Source organism: Myotis nattereri (assembly GCF_964212035.1).
Source record: "Myotis nattereri genome assembly, chromosome: 16".
Lineage (NCBI taxonomy): Eukaryota > Metazoa > Chordata > Mammalia > Chiroptera > Vespertilionidae > Myotis > Myotis nattereri.
The window spans coordinates 5,417,535-5,433,807 of record NC_138091.1 but is presented as its reverse complement, the minus strand read 5'-3'; the positions used below and the strand labels follow the sequence as shown (position 1 = coordinate 5,433,807).

Genomic DNA, 16,273 nt, shown 5'->3' with positions numbered 1-16,273 from the left:
TACCATGTTTCTCTTTTATTAGATAGGATATATATATGTATGTATATGTATGTATATATATACATATATATGTATGTGTGTGTGTGTATATGTGTGTGTGTGTGTATATATATATATATATATATATATATATATATATGTAAAAAAAAGAAAATTCCCACTAAAGCATGCTATGGGCATAACAGATTATGTGTCACAGGTCAGGATTATTGATGAATGTCAGCAACGAGGCTGTAAACAACAGGTGTGTAGGTGTAGTCCTGGCAGCCAGTTCTAGGAAACAGATCATTGCTTCCATCCCCAGCTCCATCTGGGCTCGAGCAGGAGGCAACCAATTGATGTATTTCTATTTCTCTTTCTTCCTCTCTCTCTCCTACAACCTCCCCCCTCCCTTCCACTCTGTCTAAAAATCAATGGAAAAAATACCCTTGAGTGAGGATTTAAATAAAAATCTGCCTCAAACAATATAAAATTGAGTATATCTGTTTGCATTGTCATGTGAAAGTGGCTAGATAGAGTTTCAATACTTTTGGAAGGTGTGTTTGGGATGACTGGTTTGACTTAAAATGAGTATGTGGTATGCACACAATTCCTTCTAGGGGAGACATCTCAAAGAGAAAGGCAGTCATTTGTCAGAACTGATCTGCTTCAGGTTAAGACACTATGGGCAGAAAAATGAACAATGAAGAGTGGTTTCAGGAGCCCCCAAATGAACAACCTAGGAAGCAGAAGCCTACACTGCAGGCACTAGTATATAACCAACGGCCTTCTTAGTCTCTGTGTGACTCCAGAGTGAACAGTAGTGGAAATTCTTTATTTCACGAAGGTTAATGGCTCTTCTGGCAAGGCCAGGGAACACTGTATTAAATTATTATACAGGTGTCCTATGGAATAGTGTGCAATATTAAAAAAACTGTTTTTATGTTTGTGTATAAGTATGTATCTGTAAAGTTTTGAAGGTACGGAAGTTTACACACCAAATAGTTAACAATGGTTTTCTCTAAGGAGGTAAGTGGGTGGGGAAAGAATAGAGGGTGCCGTTCATTTTTCACTTGATAATTTCTGTACTGTTTTTAAAATGAGCATAGATACTATTAATATTTTTTATTTCTTTTTGGATACTATTATTTTATTTTTAAAATTTAAATTCTTTATTGTTTAAAGCATTACATATGTCTCCTTTTCCCCCATTGACCTCTCCCTAGCTGCTCCCATCCCCCAGCACATGCCCTCACCCCTCAACTGTCTGTGTCCATTGGTTATGCTTATATGCATGCATACAAGTGCTTTGGTTGCTCTCTTACCTTCCCCCCCACACTATTATTTTAATAACAGCTTTATTAAGATAAAATTCACGTACTATACAATTCACTCATTTCTTTTAAAAAAAATTAAATTGATTTGAGAGAGAGAGACATTTACTTGCTGTTCCACTTATTTATGCATTTATTGGTTGATTCTTGTATGTGCCCTGACTGGGGGTCACACTCAACCTTGGAGTATGGGGACAGTGTTTTAACCAACTGAGCTACCCGGCCAGGGCCCAATCACCCATTTAAAGTGTATAACTAAACATTTTTTCTTTAGTATACCCATAGAGTTCTGCAACTAACACCACAATCAATTTTAGAACATTTTAATCACCTAAAAAATAAGCCCCATTTGTTTCCCAATCCCACCAGTCCCTGGCAACCACTAATCTCCTTTTCTCTCTATGAATTTGCCTGTCTGGGACATTTGAGATAAATGGAGTCAACATATGTGATTTTAGTGTCTGGTTTCTTTCACGTAGCAGAATGTTTTCTAGGTTTAGCCATGAAACAAATGTTAAGTGTAATCATTTTTTAATGTAATACTTTATTTACATATTATTCCATATGCAACATATAGTATAACATATTATATATATAAACTAGAGGTCCAGTGCACAAAAATTTGTGCACTGGGGGGGAGGGGGTCCCTCAGTCGGGCCTGTGCCCTCTCTCAGTCTGGGACCCCTCGGGGGATGACTACCTGCTGGCTTAGGCCTGCTCCCTGGGGGATTGGGCCTAAACTGGCAATCAGACATCCCTCTGGCAGCCCGGGAGCCCTCGGGGGATGTCCACTTGCCAGCGGGGAGCAGGCCTAAGCTGCAGTCAGACATCCTTAGTGCTGCTGAGGAGGCGGGAGAGGCTCCCACCACCACCTCTGTACTGGCAGCCGTCAGCCTGGCTTGTGGCTGAGCAGAGCTCCCCCTGTGGGAGAGCACTGACCACCAGAGGGCAGCTCCTGCATTGAGCGTCTGCCCCCTGGTGGTCAGTGTGTGTCATAGTGACCAGTCATTCCCAGTCGTTCTGCTCTTAGGGTCAGTTTGCATATTACCCTTTTATTATATAGGATATAAATATAAATCCCTTATCAGATATATGATTTGCAAATATTTTCTCCCATTCAGTGAGTTATCTTCAGACTCTTTCTTTTTTCCTTTGTTAATCCTCACCTGAGGATATTTTTCCATTGCTTTTTAGAGAGAGTGGAAGGAAGGGATGGAGAGGGAGAGAGAAAGAGGCACACATCAACTGGTTGCCTCCTGCGCATGCCCCGACTGGGGCCGGGGATGGAACCTGCAACCCAGATATGTGCCCTTGACCAGGAATTAAACACATGATCCTTTGGTGCCTGGGCCAATGCTCTAACCACTGAGCACATAGGCCTGGGCTTGACTCTCCTAATAGTGCTTTTTTAAAAAAAATATATATTTTATTGATTTTTTTACAGAAAGGAAGGGAGAGGGATAGAGAGTTAGAAACATCGATGAGAGAGAAACATCGATTCAGCTGGCTCCCTACTGGGGATGTGCCTGCAACCAAGGTACATGCCCTTGACCGGAATCGAACCTGGGACCTTCAGTCCGCAGGCCGACGCTCTATCCACTGAGCCAAACCGGTTAGGGCCTAATAGTGCTTTTTGATGTATAAAATTTTTAAATTTTGATGAAGTCTAATTAGTTTATTTTCCCTTTTATTTCTTCTATGTGCTTTTGGTGTTATCTAAGAAGGCTTTGCCTATCCTGCTCATGAAGATTCACTCCTAAATTTTATTTTAGCTCTTTTTTTTTTTTTGAAAGATTTTTGGAGAGAGAGGAAAAGAGAGGGAGAGAAACATCGATGTAAGAGTGAAACACCCAACGGCTGCCCCTGCATGCCCCCCCAACGGGGATCCCAGCTCACCACCTGGGCATGGGCCCTTACCAAGAAGCCAATTGGTAACCTTTAGGTGCATGGGACAACGCCCAACCATCTGAGCCACACTGGCCAGGGTTATACTTTTAGCTTTTATATTGAGGCCTTTGGAGATCATTTTTGGGTATCCTGTGAAAGGGTCCAACTGGTGTTCTTTTGCATGTGGATATCTAGTTATCCTAGAACCATTTGTCAAAAAGAGCATTTCTTCCCCCATTGAATTGTCTTGGAACCATTGTTGCAGATCAACTGACTATGTGAGGGTAAGCATGTATTATTAAAAAAAAAAAATAAAGAAAAAGAAAATCCAAAAGTGAATAGAGCCTAGAAATCCTTTCATTACAGAAACTGGCTGCTTAACCTGCGGCTCAGCCCTGAGGAACGAGGTCTAGCTAACCGTGACAGTTTCACCCAACTAGCAGAGCTCGCACTAATCATCTCAAACTGCAGTCCACACAGGCCGCGGCAATTTTCCTATCCCAAGGACTCTGTAGGACATCCTAAAAATGACTAAGAATTACTTCTTGGAACTTGGTCTTTAAAATATTTTTTTAAAATATATTTTATTGATTTTTTACAGAGAGGAAGGGAGGGAGATAGAGAGTCAGAAACATCGATGAGAAACATTGACCAGCCGCCTCCTGCACACCCCCCACTGGGGATGTGCCCGCAACCCAGGTACATGCCCTTGACCGGAATCGAACCTGGGACCCCTTAGTCCGCAAGCCGACGCTCTAGCCACCGAGCCAAACCGGTTTCGGCAGGAACTTTGTCTTATGCAGAAATAATCTGAAAGATCAACTAGCAATCTTTCTTCTGGATACTCACATTATTTGTCTATAAGACTTGCATTTTAGAGAATTAATTATCTCCTATCCAAAGTTTTTGGTTCCTACAATTTTTGTAGATGCTGTAGACTGAATATTTGTACCCCTCAACAGTCCTATGTTAAAATCTATTCCACTAATCTGATGGTATGTGAAGATGGGGCTTTTGGGAGGCAATTGAGTAGAGCGCTTACAAATGGGACTAGTGCTCTTAAGAGACCTTAAGAGAGCTCCCTTGCTCCTTCTGCCATGTGAGGACACATCTAGAAGACATGAACCAGGCACAGGCCCTCACCAGACATCAAAACTGCTGGTGCCTTGATCTTGGACTTCTTAAACTCCAGGACTGTGAGAAATAAATTTCTATTGTTTTTAAGCCACCCAGTTTATGGCACTTTTGTTATAGCAATCCGAACGGACTATGAGAGTAGGCAAGAGTGAGCTGGCCAACCTTATTTTGGTACATAAAAGGACTACGTTGAGTTTCTTTCCACTGTGGATGTCATAAAATGTAAAAGTGCTTAATAAAATGGAAAGCACTTAAAAATGCCAGCTATATTGCTGAATTGAGTACATAACCTGCATTTATATCTAGGAGCTTTAGGTAAAACCACCATCTCATTCAGTCAGTTTACATATAAAAAAAGAGAAGCTCAGAGAGGGAAAATTACTTGCCTAATAACACACAGCTGGTTGTAGCAGAGCTAAAACCTGAACACACATTTCATGACTCACAGACCACAGCTCTTTCCATCACCATGTACTTTCCTTACTTTCTTTTCTCTAGTCTTGATTTTTTCACATTCATCCTTCCACTGCGAGCAGTAATCTGTCTAAAATGCAAATATGGACTTCTAGTTATAGTGCTAGTGACATTTCCACTTCCCTCTCTTCCCTCAAACTTTAGTGAAAACAACAAAAAAGAAATAAAAGTTATGTAGCATCCACTTTGATGAAGCAAAAACACCACTGTATCAGAAAACCACAAAACATGAAACATACCTGCCTAATACTGTGAAATCTGCCCCAGAAAGAGGGGCATGCTGCTGGCCAGCATATGTTCTACCTCGACTGTCAACAGGATTTGAAAATCCCTCAAAATCAAGCCTCCCCATCCTCAAAGGCACCCAGTGATCTTTGAATAGCATCATGAGAATCAGAGACAATATGGTCATGGAGAAGCATACTTTGAAGAATCATGTTGATAAGCTATTTCTAGGGTTTACATCAAGCCTGTTGCCTGAGAAGAGTACTAAGAGATGAACACGAAAATACATAAAAAAATAAAGATGCCTCCACAATAAAGGAAGGAGAAGGCTTTGTCTTACTGTTGAAGACAAAGATTCAGCAAAAGCTTCAGATGGCCCTGCTCAAATCCTTATATCCTCCTCAGCCTCTCCAGAACCATTTTTACAAAGGTAGCTGGCCTACCAAACATGAGAAAGCACCTAGAGAACCAACAGGGGACATCCCCTATGCATGATAATTTCAAAAACAATACAAAAAAGAAAGAAAGAAAGTTAGAAAAAAAAAAGAAACCATAAGCAAAATGCAGATGAAGAACCTATTATAATTTCAAACTATCTCCTAGGGCAGTGGTCTGCAAACTGCGGCTCCGCAAACCAAGGCTTGCGAGCCACATGCGGCTCTTTGGCCCCTTGAGTGTGGCTCTTCCACAAAATACCGACTTCTGCGCATATGCCACGAAGTTTCAATCGCACTGTACGTGCACACCTGCACGTGGTATTTTGTGGAAGAGCCACACTCAAAGGGCCAAAGAGCCACATGTGGCTTGCGAGCCGCGGTTTGCCGACTACGGTCCTAGGGTATCAAAGAATTACCAGCAGCCTGATATCTTTTAAAAAATTAGAAGAAGAAGAAGGAAAAGAAGATGGGATTTTTAAGGGTTTCAAGAAGAGGTTTTTACATAACAGAAATGGAAGTTAGTGTAGCTTGGCAAATAAGCAAGGAAAAAAATAAACAATTATTCAAAATAAAGTGAGAGATATAATGGAAACGTTGACGAGATCCAAAAATTGAACAGAACATTGATATATAGGTCATTGAAGAGAATAGTTATGGAATACAAAGAAGAGCCAACATACACCCAATTAGTGTTTCTAAAGAAAAGAACAAGGCAAATGGTTAGAAAGACATAATGGAGTCTACAGAACGAAAGACCTACTATGTCCCAGGAAAAATTGATTTGGAACAATCAATTTTAACTAAATATTAACATGATATAGTTCTGGAACTTTCAAGGATAATCCAGGTAGAAAATATTTTGTACCAGGGGAAAAATATCAGAATCTCCACAACAACACAATGAAGAAATATCTACAGAGGAAAAGGAAGTATAACCTGATAATTTTATAACCACCCAAAGTATCCTCTAAGTATAATAGATATTCTTAAAATGTACGAAAATCCAAAATGTGCTGCTTTTCAAAAACATACTGGTTGATGACCTCCTGTCATGTCAGGAGTGAATCCAAAAAATGAATTGAGGATTGAACAGACTATGGTAAAACAGACTAATTGGACCATGCGGTTAAACACAGGATTAAGATTAAACAGTATGGTAACTATGGTTTTTGAAAAGACTGTCATAAAGCTCTACAAAGAAAAAGTAATAATATAATGGGAGTTTGGGGAAGAGGGTTTTGGGGAAAAAGTTTAGGTACATTTACTTCCTCTATGCGTTAGTAGAAACATGGGTTAAAAACACTACTACCATCACCACCAAAAAACAAAATCTCAGTAACTACAATCTCCAAATATTTCACACTCTTCTTAATTTTGGACAGATATTTTTGGAATTAATCCACTGTAGTTGAATTAGATAAAAACATTTATCTGAAGTTTACTTCAAGTTAAAGTTCATTTCTTTTAAAGTAATATTCAATTTCATTCAAATCACAGCAACTATACAATTATTTTCATTTTTCTAAAACTATAATTATATTACCATCTATCTTTCTGTCTGCCAATATGCAGAGAAAGAAGGCTAGCACTGAGTATTGACAACGGTTATTTCCAAGTGTGAGTATCAAGATGATTTTTACTTTCTTTTTATTTTTTGCAAGCACGCATTACTAAAAATACTTTATGTACACAAATCTGACCATCTTGCTCCTTTGTTCGATGTCTCTTAATTAAAAAAACTTAGCCCTGGCTGGTGTGGCTCAGTTGGTTGGAACATCCTCCTGGGCACTGAAAGGTTGCTGGTTCGATCCCTAGTTGGGGCACATACCAGGTTGTAGGTTTGGTCCCCTGTCTGGGAAGGAGTTGATCGATGCTTGTCTCTCACATTGATGTTTCTCTCTCTCCCTCTCTAAAGTCAACAGAAATATATAAAAAAGTGTATAGTCAAAAACTTGTATCCACAGAAGATTCTGTCCACGGATGTTTATTTATTTATTTATTTTTTATTTTTTATCCTCACCTGAGCATATTTTTCCATTGATTTTTAGAGAGAGTGGAAGGGAGGGGGAGAGACAGACAGAAACATTGATGAGAGAGACACACTGATTGGTTGCCTCCCACATGAGCCCTGACCAGGGCTGGGGATCAAGCCTGCAATTCAGGTACATGTCCTTGACCTGAATCGAACCTGGGATCCTTCAGTCCTTGGGCCAATGCTCCCTGAGCCACACCAGCTAGGGCTGTCCACAGATGTTTACACTAGCTGTATTCATAGCTGCCAAAAATTGGAAGCAACCAAGATGTCCTTTGGTAGATACATAGGTAAATAAATAAACTGTGGTACATTATTCAGCACTAAAAAGAAATGACTTATCAAGCCATAAAGAGACATAGAGGAACCTTAAATGCATATTACTAAGTGAAAGAAGCCAATCTGAAAAAGCTATACTGTATGATTCCAACTATATGATGTTGAATGAGACTCCTTCCACGACCCACGTGGAGTAGGGTTCGGTATCTGAAAGAGGAGCCGCACAACAAATGAGAGAAAAAGACACGAGATAATTTTGCAATATTGGGGGACCAGGCGGCAAGTCCCAAAGGACTTCCCCCTGTGCTCAGGCCTCACCAAGCTTTTATTGATCTGGGATGCACCCATAGCATAGCTCTTAGGCAGGTGACCCCCTAGTAACAAGCAGACTAGCCCATCAGCAAGGATTTACATAATAATAAATGGGGGAGTAGTTTCAGCTACCACTGTCTGGACAAACAGAGGTGGCGCCTAGCTCCCAGCTTTGCTAGGGCTTCAAAGGCACCCAGCCTTCAGGGGGAGGGGGGGGTGTTCGGGGAGTTCTCTGTCTATGCTTATCAGATAGTGAAGGCAATAAACAGTTTCCCACAATATGACATTCAGAAAAGGGCAAAACTATAGAGACAATAAAAAGGTCAGTGGTGGCCAGGGGCTGGGGAGGAAAGGATGAATAGGCAGAGCACAGAGAACTTTAAGGGCAGTGAAAACCCTCTATATATTATAATGATGAATACATACCATTATACATTTGTTAAAACCCATGGAATATACAACACAAAGAATAAACCTTAATTTAAACTACAGATTTTGGGTGATTATAATGTAACAAATGTCCCATTCTGGTGGAGGAGGTGGATAATGGGGGTGGATAATGGGGGAGGCTATGCCTGTGTGGGGGTAGGACTTATAGGGCAAATCTTTGTATCTTACTCTCAATTTTGCTGTGAGCCTTAAACTGCTCTAAAAAATTAGTCTTTAAATTTTTTTAAATGCTAAAAAATATGCATTTAGAAACATATTGAAAAATAAAGCTAATAAAACATTTGTATTACACCTAATGAATGCTCTTTCTCAAAACTATGGAAACACAAAAAAGTGCAAAGAATAAAGTATATACTGCTTTTTAAAACTCAATATTATATTATGGACACTTTCCTGGATTATTAATCATGCATAGGACAGTATGAATTGTGGTTTAATGGGCTGGGCCATCGCTATATAATTAATTGTCTACTGTTACATTTAGTTTGCTGGCAATTTTTTGTTATTATAAATAGTACTGTAATGAATATTTCAGTAGTCACCTGTTTTTGTGGTATTTGCAACCATTTTCAAGGAGTAGTATTAGCCCCACTACAGTGCATGATAGGTCAAGACCACCCCTCTCAGCCCCACTTTACGTCTTTTACATTGACTGCCCCCCCCCCCCCCCCATGCTACTGAAAGGCCCAGCCTCCCTTCAGCCCTGGAGGATCTGCCTTTGAAGCGGCTTTCGGTTTCCACGTAATAGCCCCACATCAGCTGGGCCCATTCAGTCTCCTCCCTGGTTTCTTTTCTAGGAAACATTCTTGTCCATTGCACCTCATGGGAGGATGGGAGCCCTGCCTTCTTCCTGCCAACTGGGACTGGCACTGTGCCCTTGAGCTTTGGCTGAGTCACTCTCCGTGTATTTGGAGAAGGGAATTGCAGGAGGCTCTATTTTCATCTCTACAGTGAGGACACTGTAGAGACCCACTTTGGCAGCCAGCATACGGTCTTTTTGCTTTCTGTACGGGAAAGCTCTTCTCAGCCCCCAAAGGAGAGGGGGGTTTAATTACCAGTGTAACCCCAACAGCGCCAGACTGCCTCGTGGCTTCTTTCACTATATGATTTGCATGAATTTATTGGAAAACACAAAGACTTCCAGGAACTGCTAGTAAGCCAGGCTCATTTATGTTTACTGGAATCTATTTCCTTGTTCAGCTAAAATTAGTCTGTAAAAGACTTGTTAAGACAAGCACGGGGAAAAAGGAGATTTTTAATGTGCTGAAACCTTATGACAATGTCGCCAAACATATAGAATGGCAAAATAAAGAGACGTAGAAAAATCCTTCCAAACTGAAATACTAATTTAGAACTTTCCAAAGAGTTAAAAATAACTATGCAAATCAGGAATCTAGGCTGTTTTATTTAATTAAAGAATTTGAAAACAATTTCATGTGTCTTAAAAAATGGTTTGCTAATCACCATTTCTGAGTGAATGAAGAAAAAGTGACGGAAGAAGGTTGAGACGCACAGGCATCCATTCAAGTTCTTCAAGATCACACATTTACATGCGGGCCCCAGGAAGAAAGTTTACAGTATATGTGGAGCCATTCATCTATTCAACAAACATGTGCTGAGAAACTACTACGTATCAAGGGTTAGAGAGAGGTTAGAGATACAGGAAGAAAAATACAGAGGGGCTCCTGGTATAGAGTAACACTTCACGTGCATGTTAGGATATAAGAGTACAATGAGAATATAATGCAAGTTTCCAAGAAAATATGGGCAAATCAGGATGGTGCCAGAATCTAAGGTAATCTTTGAACTGAGGTTTGAGTATGAATAGGAGTTGGCTAGAGACAAGGTAAGGGGTGTGGAGAAGTGAGGAAGCATGTGAGAGGCAGGGACCAGCACAGGCAAAGGTGTGCACACATAAGAAAGCATGGTACCTTTGAGGCCCAGCTTAAATAGGAGGCCAGAGATGCAGAGGAGACACAGATGGGGGTACTGGGCAGTCCTACCTATTTTTGTTATGGGAATGGATGTGATGTGGGTAAAACAGGGCTGGATGACGGGGTTGAACAGGGAGACCGGGATCAGACTACAAATAGCTTCAAGACCTTGCAAGTTTTGCCAAATAATAGGTCATTGGGCCCAGAGTACTTTAGTGGTCTTAGATTATAATAGGGGAATCTGTTTTGTCTTATTCCATCACAATCAGGCCCCTTCGAATCCCCACCATTTCTAGTCAGAATATTTTGGGGCAGTATATCTGATCCTCTTCCCACTCATCTGCCAGAAGGAGGCCCATGAGAAGACCATCCTATCTAATAAAAGAGAAACATGGTAATTGGCGTTCGACCGCTATCCTTCCCATTGGCTAATCAGCGAGATATGCAAATTAACTGCCAGCCAAGATGGCAGCCGGCATCCAGCAGCTGGAAACTAACATGAGGCTTGCTTGCTTCAGTGATGGAGGAAACCAACATTCCCCGCCTGCTTTGCTGGCCTGAGCTTGCAGTTTAAGAAACATTGTAACAAATATAGAAGCTAAACAAAAACCCAGAAACCTGCTTTCAGCGAGGCCGGAATCTCAGAGCTGGAGTTATACATTGTTTCGATTATAGAACTGAAACAAACCAGATACCTTCTTTCAGCAGCAGAAGCCTCAGAGCTGGAGCCAGAGCTAAAGCTGGCCCAGAATAAAAAAGAAAAAAAGAAAAAAAGGAGCAGTTGGGAGCTTCAGTCAGCCTGAAAACAGCCCTCAGCCCCTCACCCAGACTGGCCAGGCACCCCAGTGGGGATCCCCACCCTGAAGGGTGTGTGACCAGCTGCAAACAGCCATCATCCCCTCACCCAGGCTGGCCAGGCACCCCAGTGGGGACCCCCACCCTGATCCAGGACACCCTTCAGGGCAAACCAGCCAGCCCCACCCATGCACCAGGCCTCTATCCTATATAGTAAAAGGGTAATATGCCTCCCAGCACTGGGATCAGCGGAGCCACTAGGCTTCCCGGCACCGGGATCAGCGTGACGGGGGGCAGCGCCCAAACCCCCTGCTCGCCCTGCGGCTCTGTGTGTGACAGGGGGTGGGGCCACAACCTCCCTATCCACCCTGCTCTGTTAGTGACAGGGGAAGGCGCCCCAACCCCCTGATCAGCCCTGCTCTGTGCCTGATAGGGGGGAGCTCCCCAACCCCTGATCGCCCTGCGGCTCTGTGTGTGACAGGGTGCGGCGCCCCCAGCCCCCCACCCCCCCCACGGGCCCTGCTCTGTGTGTGACGGGGTAGAGCCATAACCTCCCCATCGGCCCTGCCATGAGTGTGAGAGTGGCGGCGTCCCAACCACCTGATCAGCCCTGCTCTGTGGGTGATAGAGGGTGGCACCCAACCCCTCCCCCCACGGGCCCTGCTCTGTGTGTGACAGGGTGCGGTGGCCCAACCCCCCCCCCCATGGGCCCTGCTCTGTGTGTGATGGGGTAGAGCCATAACGTCCCCATTGGCCCTGCCCTGAGTGTGACAGTGGCGGCGCCCCAACCCCCTGATCGGCCCTGCCCTGTGGGTGATAGAGGGCTGCACCCCAACCCCCTGATCCGCCCTGCCCTGAGTGTGAAAGGGGGCGGTGCCCCAACTCACCGATCAGCCCTACTCTGTGAGTGACGGGGGGAGCTCCTCAACCCCCTGATTGGCCCTGCTCTGTGCATGACAGGGTACGGAGCCCCAAACCCCCTGATGGGCCCTGCTCTGTGCGTGACAGGGGGCAGCGCCCCAACCCCGATTGGCCCTGCTCTGTGCATGACAGGGGGTGGCGCCGCAACCTCCCCATCGACCCTGCCTTGAGTGTGACGGGGTGGTGCCCCAACCCCCCAATCGGCCCTACCCTGAGCGTGACTGAGGGTGGCATCACAACCTCCCAATCTGCCCTGCTCTGTGCATGACAGGGGAAGGCGCCCCAACTCCCCAATCGGCCCTGCTCTGAGCCCGACCAGGGGCTGCACCTAGGGATTGGGCCTGCCCTCTGCCACCCGGGAGCAGGCCTAAGCCAGCAGGGCGTTATCTCCTGAGGGGTCCCAGACTGCGAGAGGGCACAGGCCAGGCTGAGGGACCCCCCTCTTCCCCCCTCCCCGAGTGCACAAATTTTTGTGCACCGGGCCTCTGGTAGTGTCTATAAAAAGGCTTAAGAGCAATATTATTTTTTCAAGGAACTCTATTCTGTTTTGAATTTACCAAATCAAGTATCAAAATATACACAGATTTATTGGGATAAATTATTAATTATTAATCTCCATTAGATTTATTTCTAACTTAGCATTGACTTGTATGGATAGAAACTGAGTAGAGAGAGAATGTTTTATTAGGGGTAGTCTTAAAAAATGTATATATGTATTTTTTAAAGTCATAAAGGTTTCCTTAAAAAAGCAAACTGTACAGAAATCTCTGAAATTAAATAAAATGAAAGCATTCCTCTTTCAAACCCCAATTAAGTAGAAGCTACTTTAAGGTATGCATCCTTTTAGGAATTATCTATGTATACAAAAATATGTGGGTGCTTTTCGTTTTCTTTTGCTTTGAAATATAAATAATAATTTAAAATAATTTAAATAATTATTAAATAATTAATAATTTAAATAATTATTTAAAAATAAATAATTCTATGGATTTATATTAAGAAGCACAAACCCAACAAATGAGTACTAAATCCACAGGTTGCATTTTCTAATCACATACAATTCCCAAATGCTTCAGGGACCGTCTCTAACTGCCCTCCTAGCCTGGCTTTCAGCATCACAGTGAAACAGCCTTCCACAAACCAGCTGTGGTGACTGCCAGGCCAGCACCTACTATTCAGCTCCTGCATCTTGAACTGCTCTGCTCTTTCTTCAACATCTATTACAGTGCCTTTGACTATGTATTATTAACAACATGCATTTCAATATCATATGACTCATTAAGTTAACAGAACCCATAGATATTATGGAACTGGGTAGAATTACTGAAAGTATCCATTTAGGTGTCTAATGACTGAAATTACGCCTTCTTTTTTTGAGAACTGAATTTTCCCCCTCTTTAAGAAATTAGATAAGGGGTTTACTTGGTAGGCTCCTCTTGCTAAATATCTCCTAGAAATCCAGCAATGAAGTTCAGAACAATGGAGGGAAACTGACCATGCACAATGCCATTAAATGCATTCAGATAATACATTGGTCTTCAAGTGCAGTAACAAAGTGGTGGCTCACTTTCCTGCAGAAAGCCAGGAATCAATCCCGTCTTCCTTTCTGTTTTTGAATTCTAGCACTGCCATTTACTAAACCTCTGGGGGTCTCTTTAAAAAAATTTTTTTTTAAATATACTTTTACTGATTTCAGAGAGGAAGGGAGAGGGAGAGAGAGAAACATCAATGATGAGAGAGAATCATTGATCGGCGCCTCCTGCACACCCCATACTGGGGATTGAGCCTGCAACCTGGGCATGTGCCCTGATTGGGAATTAAACCTTGACCTCTTGGCTCATAGGTCAACGCTCAACCACTGAGCCATGCTGGCCAGGCAAGGATTCTCTTTTTTTAAAAAAAGTATGTTTTTATTGATTTTAGAGAGAGAGGAAGGGAGATGGCGATAGAAACATCGATCGGCTGCCTTCTGCATGCCCCGTACTGGAGATCGTGCCTGCTACCCTGATCAGGAATTGAATAGGTGACCTCTTGGTGCACAGGACAATGCTCAACCAACTGCGCCACACTGGCAAGGCCTCAGAGGATTCTCTCAATGTCTATGAGCTTTAGTTTCTTTGAGTGAAACAAAAGAGGATAATAAAACCTTTCTTGCACAATAGTGGAAGAATTACATGAGATGGCCTTTGTCAGGCATGGAGTGGGCATAAAATATAGTGGTTGAAGCAGAGGCTCTGGAGCCAAACTGCTTCAATTCAAACGCCAGCTCTATACCACCTATGCTGGATGACAATGGGCAAATTACTCAATCTCTCACTATTCCTCAGTTTCTTATCTATAACATCAGACAAGTAATTGTATTACTTTAAGCATTAAGATCATGTATTTAGTATGGTTTTGGGTACTGACAATGATGATTTAATACATATTTACTGTCATTATTATGAGTATAGGCCCTCCATAAAACGTTCCTTTCTCTTCTTACCCTTCATTCTTCTCTCTGACTCATCTAAATCACCTGAAATAAAATTCTAAAGCTCTGCCTTTTCTGGATTACGAAGTTAGAGACTGAAAGACTAAAGGTTGTATGTTGCTAGGAACTGACTGCATCCTCCCCAAATCCATCTGTTGAAGCATTAACCCCCAATGTGACTGTATTTGGTGATAGGGTCTTTAGGAAGTAATTCAGGTTAAGTGAGGTCATAATGGTAGAACCCTAATCCTATAGGACTGGTGGCCTAAGAAGAGAAAGGGAAATTTCTCTCCTCTCTCTCCCTCCATGTGAGCATACGGTGAGAGGATGGCCGCCTGCAAGCTAAGAAGCAAATCCTCTCCAGAGCCCACCCATCAGGGCCGTGATCTGGGAGTTCCAGCCTCCAGAACTCTGAGATCACACATGGCTGTTGTTGAAGCCACCCTACTGGTACTTTCCTATGGTCGCCTGAGCAGACCAAGGTACATGGTTTCTTTGCATCTTCAAACTGGCTTCTTGACAAATTTATTCTTAACGAGTTTACTACACCTCTACAGTAGCATTTCAACAAGTATGCTACTTGTTGAAGCTGCATGATCTTCAGGATACAGAAAACATGTAAAAAATGATGACATGACAAGAGTAAGGAACTTTATAACCGAGCTGAGATCTTTGGTTTGACTACAGTTCTCACAACTCAGATCTAATCCTCAAAAAACATCTTGCATTGCTGAGCCAACCGCACAGGCAGAAGTCTGTGTGCAAATGGGGTGCCTGAGCAGAGAAGCCCATTAATATTATCATTAACAGTGAGAAAATAAATCACAACATATAACCACAGTGTAAAAGGGAAGTATGTCATCTTTGAAAATAAGCGAGCAATGATTTATTTCACAAACTGACTCAAAACCATGTATCTCCCAAGGGTTACTGAGGAAGAAGTTTAGGAACAGAGACTAGGCAACTTCCCCACACGCACAGTTAATAACCTGATGAAGCTGGGGTTTTAGTCCCGGCAGTCTGGCCCCAGATTTGTGCTTTCAAAAGCATTACAAAATCCACGGGCATTGACAGAGAAGAAGTTCCCCCACGATGATCCCAACAGTTTACCCTGAGCCAAGTAAAACTGAGAATAAATCGAAACTTTCCCTTATCTCTTTGTAGGGCACTGATGTGAACAGGAGCTCCCTCCTCGCTCAATCTAACACAGTGAGGAAGTGAGCATCACTTCCCAACAGTGTTTAACATGATAAAGAATATATTTCATAAGCAGCAGCTAATATAGTGAAACACTAGATGTGTTGTCAACCAAATCTTTAATACAGATGAATTACCTGCTGTCAATAATCATTACATTGGTGGGTGGAATCCCCAAAACATCACAGCTCTGCAAAAGTTCTTTCTTACGAATCTCCCCTTGATTGTAGTAATTCCCTGAGGATGACAAATACACAGTGGAAGATTTAACAGAGACTTATGGGTTCACTCATTCTTACCTCATCTTGTTCCTCTTGGAGTTAAGCTACCTGAAAAATTTGTGGTTATGATAAAAAGCTGAAGAAAATACATTAAGATTATAACCAGACACTCCTGGGAGAAGACCA

At 42.5% G+C, this 16,273-nt stretch overlaps 1 protein-coding gene across 1 annotated transcript in view; it reads right to left on the bottom strand.

The window, feature by feature from the left end:
• The window catches only part of PIGL (phosphatidylinositol glycan anchor biosynthesis class L), a 63,975-nt gene that overhangs the window by 32,418 nt on the left and 15,284 nt on the right, over window positions 1–16,273 (bottom strand). The window contains exon 2 of the mRNA XM_081110798.1: window positions 16,004–16,103. Within this exon, the coding sequence (XP_080966924.1) occupies window positions 16,004–16,103 (100 nt within the window). The remainder of the gene's footprint in view (window positions 1–16,003; window positions 16,104–16,273) is intronic.